This window comes from Lottia gigantea, assembly GCF_000327385.1.
Source record: "Lottia gigantea unplaced genomic scaffold LOTGIsca_130, whole genome shotgun sequence".
Lineage (NCBI taxonomy): Eukaryota > Metazoa > Mollusca > Gastropoda > Lottiidae > Lottia > Lottia gigantea.
In genome coordinates this window covers 335,226-347,272 of record NW_008707426.1, presented here as the reverse complement: position 1 = coordinate 347,272, position 12,047 = coordinate 335,226, and the positions used below count along the sequence as shown (strand labels likewise).

General features: G+C 36.9%; 1 protein-coding gene across 1 annotated transcript; it reads right to left on the bottom strand.

The window, feature by feature from the left end:
- Positions 1 to 2,435: 2,435 nt before the first annotated feature.
- Positions 2,436 to 8,729, bottom strand: LOTGIDRAFT_138892 (hypothetical protein; the record flags this gene model as incomplete). Its single annotated transcript, XM_009049146.1, has 10 exons — positions 2,436 to 2,618; positions 3,257 to 3,379; positions 4,062 to 4,169; positions 4,411 to 4,545; positions 6,139 to 6,327; positions 6,731 to 6,848; positions 7,069 to 7,273; positions 7,710 to 7,874; positions 8,120 to 8,289; positions 8,584 to 8,729. Coding segments are annotated over 10 exons (1,542 nt in total), but the record flags the coding sequence as incomplete, so codon positions are not given.
- Between the last annotated feature and the right edge of the window lie 3,318 nt (positions 8,730 to 12,047).

Here is a 12,047-nt window from a genome sequence, read left to right as displayed (position 1 = left end):
CGTAGTTATAGTGGTATCTGAAATTAAAGGAAATGTAATTCTGTAATTCTACTATAACTAAGTGTTTGATGACGTCACTAATCGTCAACATATTTTGAGATTAGTGACGTCATCAAAAACTTACTTTTGAGGAATTGCAGGAATCACAGAAATTGGAATGGTGTAAATTGATGCTATCAGTGTCCCCGATACGCATACAAAATTTAGAAAACTTTTTACAATTCCTTTAATAAGATTGTCAATTTTAATCAAGGGAGGTAACCATTATTATAGTAAGCTATTAATGGTAAAATAGATCAGAGGAGCTTCCCTACAGTGGATCGACTGGATGAGTGGGGGCTTGTGGACTTAGTGGTTTGGGTGACCCTTTGTTTAAAACATATCCTTTCCTGCATTCTGAGACCCCTCTGTAATTAATTTAATGGAAAATTTAAAGGTTTGTATAGTCTGTTAACAAGGGAGATAATCGTGATTATAGTTAGCTAATACTGGTAAAATATAGATTGGGTAGCTTACCGAAATGATCAACAGGGTACGGTGGATTAATTTGATATTCATAACACATATCATCTACGTCAACTGAAAAAATAAGTTGTACTCCATGTTAATTTAATCGGGCTTGAGTGACCTTAGGTGAAAACATCAGAGGGTGAAATAGAGGCAGATGTTTCGGACTAGAACTAGCCGAGACTGCTATTGGAATGATATTCATATTAATTTACTTGTTGGATCTCAAAAGACAGTCGATATTTCGAAATCTATATGACTAAGGTACTAAACACCATACACCATACACCATTACCCTTCCTGATATATTACTTTCCTCTCCAAACAATCAAGTCCGGCCCCAGGCCTTAAAAGAAGAGGTGGCATTGAGAGCCTGATGGCTTACCCACATTAAGAGTCGCTGGAAGACATTTGTAACGAACTATCGAATAAACCGGAAGTACGTGCACTCCTGTTTTACAGCGGTTGGTCGGAGATAGGAGATCTGTAGTGGTGCAGGACGACATCCGCCAACATGAATCACACATCATCCTGATGGATACTATATCGAAAACATCCCAACATCGAAAATCTCTTGCACTTCTACAGCATTTAGGTCCATGACACAGACTGGCCGTGTTGCCGCCCATAGAACAATTAAATCCGAAGAAAGCTTCAGAAATTATTATCTGCGTGGAACGGTCCGAGCAGGAAAGCATATGAGGATCACATCCGGTTGCGTAATAGCAAACTCGAACGTCAATATTTATTTCACTAGCAACTGAAATTTAAATGAATGAATGAATGAATAGATAAATAAATACGACCGTATTTCTGAAAGCCTTTGAACTTATTTTTTATATATATCAAGGGACACAAATGGCCTCAATTTGCACCATTCCCTTCTTCAATCAGACGTCTGCATGGTTCCTGCAATTCGACTAAAAACTAAGTCTTTAATGACGTCACTTATCGCGAAGGCCTTATGTGATACAAGCATAATTTGCGATCAATTAGTGAAATTGTAGGAACCACAGACGTCTTATTGAAAATTAGAATGGTGCAAATTGATGATATCAATGTTACCAATGCACATAAAAAAAAATTATTCCCTTTAGGGCATGCAATCACATTGTCCCAGGTAAAATTTGAGAAATTTCATCAACGTTGCTCGGTTTCTTGACATATACATTAATGAACATGATATGCTGATACTTACCAAGCACTATACAGCACCAAAACACAAAAATAGAAGCGGAAATCATATCCACGGTTAAAATAAGTGTCACACTACGGCTATATATCCATATTTCCTTCACAGGTATTAACTATTAACAAAACCAATCTTGACGAATGTGTAGTGTCCGAAATGCACTATTAAATCAAAACCACAATTTATTCAACTAAATAGTAAAAAGAGTTCTTTGTAAATAACGATGGAGAATATCCGAAATGTACATTTAAATCACATGTACCCCAAAAACAGAGATTTTCACAAACTAATATGAATCCGATCAAAGGCATTAACTCATTAATTCATCAAAATCAAAGTAGAAATAAACAGTTAGTATAATTTCTCAAGAACGGGTACAAACATTGAAGGCTGATTGTCCTAAACGAGCGTCTAAAACAACACAAAACAATATAGGTCTTGCTAAATTTCCTTCCAAATTCATTTTAAAAACAAAATCGCAGCAAATTCAATAAAATTATCAAATTAATCTGCGACTTAAACGCGGAAGGTATAAACCACCGATTTGATGTGTTTATTCGTCAGTTTTTGACACCTGTCGTGACGTCATAAGACGGTATGTTTGATGTAGGTTAATTGATAGATGGAGATGATTTTTAATTAGAGATGACTTAATTAGTTGATTAATTTTTCATTCAATATTTCCATTTTTTTCCTTACTTATTTATGTATATTTTGTTTTTTATCTATATTTTGCTTATTGTTTCGGTCGCCGTTCAAAATGTTTTCTTCTCAGTTGCTTAATTTGTCTTGGAATTTTTCTGTTCCACTGCCATTTCTGAAACAGATTGTCTCTATCACAGACCATCAATTCCAGACCAGTGCCATCAGGGGTCAGTTCCAAACATTTTTTACTTGGAATATGCAATAACCAACCTCCCTGAAATAAAAATATAACAATTATTGTATAAAACAGGTGTTTTTCAACCTGCGAGTAATAAACGGGATTGTAAAGAGGTTTTCATGTGTATCGGGGACCCCTTTGACTTCTATTTGGGGCATTCCAATGCCTGTGGTTCCTGCAATCCCAGAAAGAGTTAACCGGAAATGACGCAGCTAACGCAAGAGAATTCGTAACCAACCTACCATCAGACCACCAGCTCCTTAGAGGAAGACCACCTCTTAAAATGGACATAACCTCTTTCAAACTTTGTAAATAAGAGTTTGTATTCATCAGTTAGACTAACTGTGACTAAAGAAGCTTGTTTCAAAATTACTTAGTTTAATGAATTATTACTTAGTTTTATAGATTTATTAGATTATAGAGAGATTCTGTTGTATAGTTATAACACCAAGTAAGTCAACTGATGAACAAAGACTCATTTTGGCCAAGTTTAAAATTAGGTCATCCTTAGAGGTAGTATATGTACCTTCACAGGCCTAAAAGACACAGGTACCCGCACCCCCGGGAACACTGTGACAGGACAAACCGTCTTAAAAATGACCGAAAACCATTGAATATTAATGAGTCAATGAATGCAGTCACGTCGAAACCAGTGTAACGGAGACGAAACCAACCTTAGTATATTTCCAACGTTGTAAAGTTAACTTAATACACTGTATAACTATTAACTTTTTACCACTAACATCTAAACATCCTTCATCTCTTCTTATCTGATTCTCTTTAGTTAGAGTGAAATGCTGCAAGATAAAACGTTTCGGGTACACAGCCTTCGTCAGTATGAGGCTAGGCCTTATCTGATAAAGAATATATTGCAATTAGTGACGTCATCAAACAGTTAGTTTGAACCACAGATGTCTGAGTAAATATAGGAATGGTGCAAATTGATGCTATCAGCATCCCTGATATACATAAACAAGTTAGAAAACCTCTTTACAATCCCTTTAATTTTCACAAATCAAACATTTCCGTTTTTATTTGCTTCCATTTTTAATTTAGCCACTTCAATTAGGGTCTAAAGATGGCCCTTCTGAATATTCGTCAGTTTGATGACACCGCCAGCCAATCAAATTTATGACCTCTCCAACGCTGGGATTTTGTGACGCTTACAAAAGTTGCATTCAATGTCTATTGCTTCAAGGAATACAGCTTTTGTTCGCGTCACAAATTCCCAGCGTTGAAATTTGATTGGCTCTGAAGTTGCTTAATCGAAAAAAAAGCCCATGCAAATAACAATCTAACCTCTCGCCCATTAGGCGGGTTATATTTTATCTAATTTGAGATCCGAACAGAGGAAAATCACAAGAATTTCCTGACCGCTAATACCATTTTTTTAATGATGTATTTGATCCATCCTATGTCTGTACAGTTAGGAGAATCAAACCCTCCATACCCCGAAATCTAATTAGACTGCAATCCTACCTGAACAAGTATATCTTTGTTACATCGTGATACATAAACCTCTTGACCATAGTTAGCCCATTGTATCGGTGTTTCAATACACATATCACTTATCCCAACGTTTTGAATCTGAAACAGAAATATATTGTCATGATATTGTTTTATATCTTTGGCTAATTAAATGAAATGAAATTTGATGTGCCTGCGTTTGGTACCTTAGAGGTCTGATACCAGTTCTACATCCTAATGTTTTACCTTGTTGATCTAATGCAAGGATTTTCAACCTGTATGTAAGGGGAGGTAATGTGGCCTGTGCCAATGCTTCCGACAGTCGGCTTTAACCCAAAATACACAAACATAATCAACGTACCTGACCGGATGCAAGCCAACCAAACGGAAGATACAGTTCAGGATATGCATTAGTAATATACCATTGAAAGGATTTACAACCAAGCTGCTTACGTAACAGCTTTCTTTCGTCTACGTCACCGATATCTGTGTACATCTACATCGAAAGAGAAAAACAGAAAATATATATCAATACTTTAAAGAGATGTGGTTGACCTGCCCGATTGATGATGTTCTCAGACCTTTCTACGTTAATATAAGTAGATCGAAGATAGGGTGGACGATGAGAAATAAAATGAATGGATTTTTACGTCCTACTTTTCTGGAAGATGAGAAGGAAGAGTTAAACGAAGGTAGAGAGAGAGGAAGATGAGACAGGGAAAGACAGAGATTGGAGAAGTAGGCGGCAAGATAAAAAGGAAGTATGACGTTTAGTTGAATATTAACAAAGAGAAACAGATGGGGGGAAGGAAGACTAGACAGTACCACGTAGACAACAGGCAATGGGAATATACACAGCAGAGAAAAGAAGGTATTGGAAGGTGAATATGAGGTATTGAAAATGAAGAGTTAGTGCTTAACAAGGACAGGCAGGGGGATGCAGAGCTAAGAGAGAAGGTATTGGAACACAGGAGAAGAGACGGATGATGAAGCAGAAAGTACAGTTGTTGGTGGATGATAGGAAAACCAGACGGTATGGGGGTCTAGAAGAGGAGGCTCTGAAATGCAGAGCAAAGAGAGAAGGTATTGGAAATGAAATGAATTAGAGTTTTACGTCCTACTTTTCTGCACCATGTGGGCTAATAAAGTCAATAGAGATGGTATTTGAGCCCAAGGTGGTCTAAAAGAGGAAGCGAATAGGGTGAGGAGGAGGAAAATAGGCATTCTCTTACATTGAGAGGTACTCATTGTACCACCGTGCAATGGATCGAATTACAGTACAGTACAGAACCTGTCAGATATTACAACAACCTTTAACAGAAATTGGTATTAATAATTTTTCATAAGTAGTTTCAGTGGTCAAATAAAATTGAAAAGAATTACCTCCCTTAGGTAAAACGTATATAAAACGTCACTATTGACTATAGTAGACTCCAGATCGATCTGAACAATTTAATTATCAAAATTATATCATTATATTGTAAAATAATATACCGCTATTTCTGGACTAAAGTTCCTCGTGGTTTATAGAGACTATCGATCGTTATCTAACGTTACTTTAAACGGCAAAAATTCGCATGAAAAATATACAATTTGATATGAAAATCGACGTGATAAATTTTAAGTTTGGCTATTGGAAATATTGGATCGCACATTTTGACTAGCGCGGTGCGATACCGCTTACATTGAACCCTGCTCCAACCCTAAGTTCAAGATTGGGTGCGCCTCTGTGCTTAAGTGAATACTAGTCAAATTGAAATTAGACCAAACTTTTCGTTTTTTATTAGCTTTTATTTTTAATATAGCCACTTCAGTTAGGGTCTAACGACAGCCCTATAGGGCGTTCGTCAAATTAACCTTTTAGCCTAATTCGATGACGTCTGCTTTAACCAATCAAATTTATACCCTCTCCAGCGCGGGCATTTTGTGACGTGGTGTTTACCAGGTTAAGTCAAAAGGTTAATTTGACGAACATTCAAGAGCGCTGTCGTTAGACCCTAACTGAAGTGGCTATATTAAAATTAAAAAGTAATAAAAAAAACGGAACGAAAGTTTGTTCTAATATTAATTAGACTGAGTGAATACAAACCTGTTTGTTGAAAATTCTCTCATAATAAAAATATTTATAGTTATCCATCCAAACTTCAGCTACTCGTAAACAGTTCCTTCTGATGACGTCACTTCCGTCAGGACCATAGTCGTAAGGAGCTGTTTGTCTGAACATGTGGCCTACGTGAGAGCATGGAATGATTTCAATATGGCCACCACACATCCAAACCTAAAATATAATGAAACCATTTGAGTTAGACTACGTTTTCTTCAGGTTCTAATTGGGTTCGTGAGGATTGACAACGCAGCACACAAGAAAGGGAACAAGAAACGGGAAGCTAAAGTAGCCTTATCCAATAAAATTCCGTAAAAGCAAAACAATTTCGTTAATCAAAATCTCGCCCAAAGAATGGCAAAAGCGAGAGTAAAAGTTGTATAGTAGTGGACTCATCTTAAGAGAAGTATCATCAAGTGTTTCGAAAAGAGTAAGCATGGTCTGCTTAGCTCGCAAAACAGTGTCAAATAGGTCAACACCTTGAGATAATATCAGAACAATTTATGCATGACAAGCCTTATCCATGTTTATTTTCACGATAATGCACAACCGTGAAAATGGGTTATAACTGACTGACCTTAAATGATAATTCTATATTTTCACAGCCCCAAATCTTTAACTCTGGGTCGTATTGTCCCAAACGTTTAAAGGTTTCAACAGAGATGGCGAAACAGCAACCGAGATGAGTGGGAGATCTGAAAAATAAAATAAGTTGTAAACGTCATCAAGAAATAAGAACTGTCGACACAAAAAGAATTAACTTAGATAATCTACGAAGATTATTCATCATCAGGCCCTTAGCCAGACGTGATTGCAGTGGCGGGCCATAGGGGGGAAGGGAAGATGGGGCATTACCGAAGGCATGTCTTTCGGGCAAAAATCTCATAACTAGATTAGAAATTCGCGCATTCATACCTCATCGGAGCCAAAGGATTAGCGAGATCCTGACGTCGCATCAGAATCCAATTGTAGTATAGGTCAAGGTCGAAACCTCCGATCTGTCTGCTGGAAACTGGTACAGACTGGAAGGAGAAATCGTCACTATCTATCCTATCAATACCGGGTACAGCTAGAATATTTTTATTCCCCTGTATTCGTGATAACAATGGCTCCAACCATCCTGAAAGAATTCGAGCCCATGAGGTAAGCACTTCAGTCTACGTCAGTTTCGTTCTGTATAGAAAATAATCATACGTTGACAGTTGCAAAATCATGATAGAAGAAAATTTGTCCCAGAAAATAACAACCAGGGGCGTATCTAGAAAATTTAAGGGGATGGGGGTATTTCTACGAGGCAAGGTCCGAAGGACCAAAGCCCTTGATGCCGGGAGACTGGGGGTTGCTAGAGGCTCTAAAAATACAACGGATTCCATGCTCCAAAATTCTTCCCTCTAAATACGCTACTGGTAACTGTTAATCATGACGATGATGAAATGGATGATGATGATTATGCAATTGATAGTTGGGCGAATCATTTAACTGATTCAGATGCTGATGGTGATAATACAAATGTATGCAAATCATTCGCCAGACGAGGTAAATGAAGGATGACTTACTCTCCGCCGTCTCCACGTGGGAATCCAGAAAGACGGCAACTTCTCCCGAGACATATTTCAGACCCTCCATTCGAGCTGTCATCAGTCCCATTCTGTTCTGTAGCCTCACTAACTTAACCATTGGTATGTCTCGTATATAGTCCTCAAGTGGACGATTCAAAATCACTAAAAACGATTTGAAAGTTGAACGTGGTAAAATTCTCTGACCAGGTCATAGACATCGGGGGTACGAGCAGGCTCGGAGACAGACTTGATTGTTCGGAGGGGCAAGTATTACATCCGGAAAAGAAATGGTGTATTGGTGGGTTATCAGAATTCTTTTTCAAGAAAGCAATCCATTTTTTCGGGAGGCCTTTGCCCAGTAAAATATTACAGAACAGGAAATAAAGTCAGTCAACTTATTGACTTACCATGAGTAGAAGCATCATCCACAAGAATAATCTCAGTCAATAAAATATCAGGTACTGTTCGTAAGACGCTGTGTAAAGATCGTAATAAAACACTCCAAGCTTCATTATGAAAGATGATCACAACACCGGCTTTTGGCAGTTTTTGCAAATTATATTGGATTTGTAGGCACCTGAATTAAAAGATTGAGCTAATAAAGATTTGCAACGAAGGCAATGAGCAACGAGGGAAATTTTGCCAGCTGTGCACTTATACCTTAGCCATGTGATTAGGTGTCATGGGTTCGAATCCACCTCAAGAAAAGAAAAAATCTGATGCCTGTGCCTGTGGTTCCCTAATACCTTTAACCAGACTTCAGGTATTTTTTTCCCAAACCTTCTGTGGTTATGTAGCGTCAGATAAGTACATACATAAGATTAAATGCTCGGCTAAAATCTGGAATGTTTTGGGTTTTTTGTTTACTTACTGTGGTTCTGTAACGTTGAGAATCTGTCGCGTGACGGGAATAATACCACTGACCATTTCATTAAACTGATGTCTTCTATATCCAGCATCGTATTTCTCTCGTTGTTCTGAACTCAACTGGTTTTTATCAATCCTCACCCCCTGTCCCCCATAACCTGAAAGAAAATGATCACAATAGATATAGCCTTGTGAACTCTCCAAAAGCGAATTCCACTCTATCCATGAGGCCAGTATAGCCAGACTTGATTATTCGGAGGGGCAAGTAATATATCCGGAGGGGGTATTGGTGTATGGTCTTTAGTTGCAGTAATGTTATTGGGTCGGTTGCCCCACCCCCCTACTCTTTAAGCCTTTTCCCGATTAGTGACGTCATCAAACACTGAGTTTTAGTGAAATACCAAGAACCACAAGGAAAGATTGAAAAGTTGAAAGGTGTAAATTGATGCTTTAGGTAAGCGAGCAAGGGCCAATACACTAATCCACACACGGCCTCCGCAGGTATGAGAGTAAAAAACTTACCAGGGGAGTTCGGATCGCTTCCATGATCTCTGGAGAGTATCAAACGATGACTCTGAGCAGAAGAGTAGCGTTGGTGTCTCAAAACAGCTTCAAGGGCGACGAACGACCAAAACGTCCAGATACAGAGTAAAAACCCGAACACTAACGGAAGCATCAGCATTTCCAGTGCACTCGTTTGTCGTTTGATCATTTTCAAATCGCATCTACCACACAGTTTTTAAAAAGCTATAATCACATAATGTCCAATTATGTTTCTGTGAATAATATACTTTTAGGTAACCGTTGGCCTCATTGACAAATGGTGTATCTGAAACTGCACTCATTTACCACACGATTTTAGATCGAAACGACATGAACAATAATTCTACCCGTAAAATTTAAGAGATGAAATATCACAGCATAGTGGCCGCATATCAGTCGTTAGAAAAACGCCAAACCGTACTCCGAATATTATTTTGTAAACCTTTTATGATGCTACGGCTTATGCTATTTGTCACGGATGCATGAAACTTTAAACAATAAGCCTTTTAAAATAACACCACTTAAAGGAGCAGTATGCACAATTTTCATTATCAAAAACGTCGTGAATTATACCTGAACAAATTTCTATTACATGCTATTTATCTATTTATCTACTTGATCAAACTGAATTTGTTTTAAAAGGGTTAATGAAAAACTGAGAGTACTACTTATTAATGAAGCAGTTTAAACAAGTTTTGATAAAGGGTCTCATAAATACTATTTTTAGTTGAAAACTTAAGAATACGTTGGGGACACTCTACAATAAGGCATTTTCTTTGCTTAAATCCGTACAGTAGTTTTCTAACACTTATCAAAAAGTGTAACGAACTTAAAAGGTTTAAATTATAATGCCTCATCTGATAAGTATAGAAGTATAACTCTCTAACTTAGAAGCTTTTACATCAGAAAAACTGATACAGTGATTGCATTTTAATTACAGGGTTTACTTTACAAAATGAAAATCAAGCACTGAGTTAGTCAACAATTGAATAAAACTATTGAATTTAAGTAACGGATGAAGAAGCAACAAAATTTCATTTTTAGACCTAGTTGTACTATTATTAATATATAAAACAAAAGATTGGAAAATTCCGAATGACATCACATTATAACTAACTTTCGTTCAGTTTTTTCATTAGCTTTCATAGCCACTTTAGTTAGGGTCTAAAGACAGCCCTCTTGAACGTTCGTCGACCTAACCTGGTAAACACCGAGTCACAAAATGCCATAATGTCGTTAGACCCTGCTATACTACAAAAAAAGCTAATAAAAAAAACAAACAAAAGTTTGGTATAATCTAATTAGACTGTAGATCATAATATTAAAATCTAATCAAGAAAAAAAAAAACCTAATTATAGACGAACCTGGCGTCAAAAACAGTTTTCATTTTGAAAAGTAATACGGGTGGTTACGTTAGTAAAGTGAATGAATAGACTTTATCTCTTTATGGACAGTCAGCTGTTACACTTGAACCCAAGAGAGATAATCATCCCCCTGATAAGTAGAACCCATTATTCTTATATCATTTCGGTCATAAATTTTTTAAAGGGATTGTAAAGAGGTTTACTATTGCGTCATTTAGGGGGTGGTTTTGAGTCTTGAATATATGAAAATAGTCTGCAGAAGTACTAGAAATGCACGAAAATCATATAATTCGTTCAAAAATATCTCAAACTAGGAATTTCTTTTCATATTTCTATAGATGCCTTTTATATATAGCCTATGGCAGTGCCTCAAAAAAGACGACTCGTCTTTTTAACTTTCAAACGTGGATAATGCTGAACACACATGGATTCAAAGGCTCAAATTTCAACGGTGAGCTGCGAACAATATTACTGATTGGCTTAGCCAAAGAATTTCCCGTTTCTGAGATGATTGGTCAAAAAATGGTACACCCCCCTTTCAATAGAAAAACGACAGTAAAACGATAAAAAAAATTTGAAAAACGAAAAACATTGTGAAGTACGTTCATTATTCGTTATTGCCATTAACCCTTAGGAATTGGGCCACTGTGCATTTGGATCAACCAGTCCCTCTTGTAGTTCACATATTGTAGTTACATATTAAATAGTTCACGAACTGTGTAATTGGATACAAATAGGACATTTGACCTTTCTTCAGTAAAGAGAAACTTATCTCACTGTTTGTCTACAAAATGTCGGCCGATAAATCCCTATTGAAGCATAATGAAGATTATTTGACGTATTTTTCGCCTGAAGGTCACTGCTGAGCCTTACGTTCAAGAGATCTTCCTCAGTGACTATGTACCTGCTAATCGAGACTACTTATACCATTGGTTGACTGGATCAATCAAATTAGATTTTAAAGATATGTTCCAGTGTATCACACGGCTTGAAAATAAAGGGTAAGTAGTCCAGATTAATCAAACGGAAGATGGCTTAAGAGCCATAGTTCATCATTTTCGCAGGTCAATCGTACCTTGGTCTCAAAAACCGGGAATTATTGTTCAGCTAAGAAAATCAGTAATAGTGTTTGTCTTTCGTATCGGTTTAAGTGAAATATGTACTAGTTTCTGACGTGTTAAAAGGGCAACGGATGAGATACATCTTTATTAGTTCATGATTTATCTTGCTTGGAACACAGATAAAAACATACTTCAGTTCATGATTTGCTATCTTGCTTGGAACACAGATGAAAACATACTTCAGTTCATGATTTGCTATCTTGCTTGGAACACAGATGAAAACATACTTCAGTTCAGTATTTGCTATCTTGCTTGGAACACAGATAAAAACATACTTCAGTTCATGATTTGCTATCTTGCTTAGAACAAAGATGAAAGCATACTTCAGTTCATGATTTGCTATCTTGCTTAGAACAAAGATGAAAGCATACTTCAGTTCATGATTTGCTATCTTGCTTAGAACACAAATGAAAACATACTTCAGTTCATGATTTGCTAT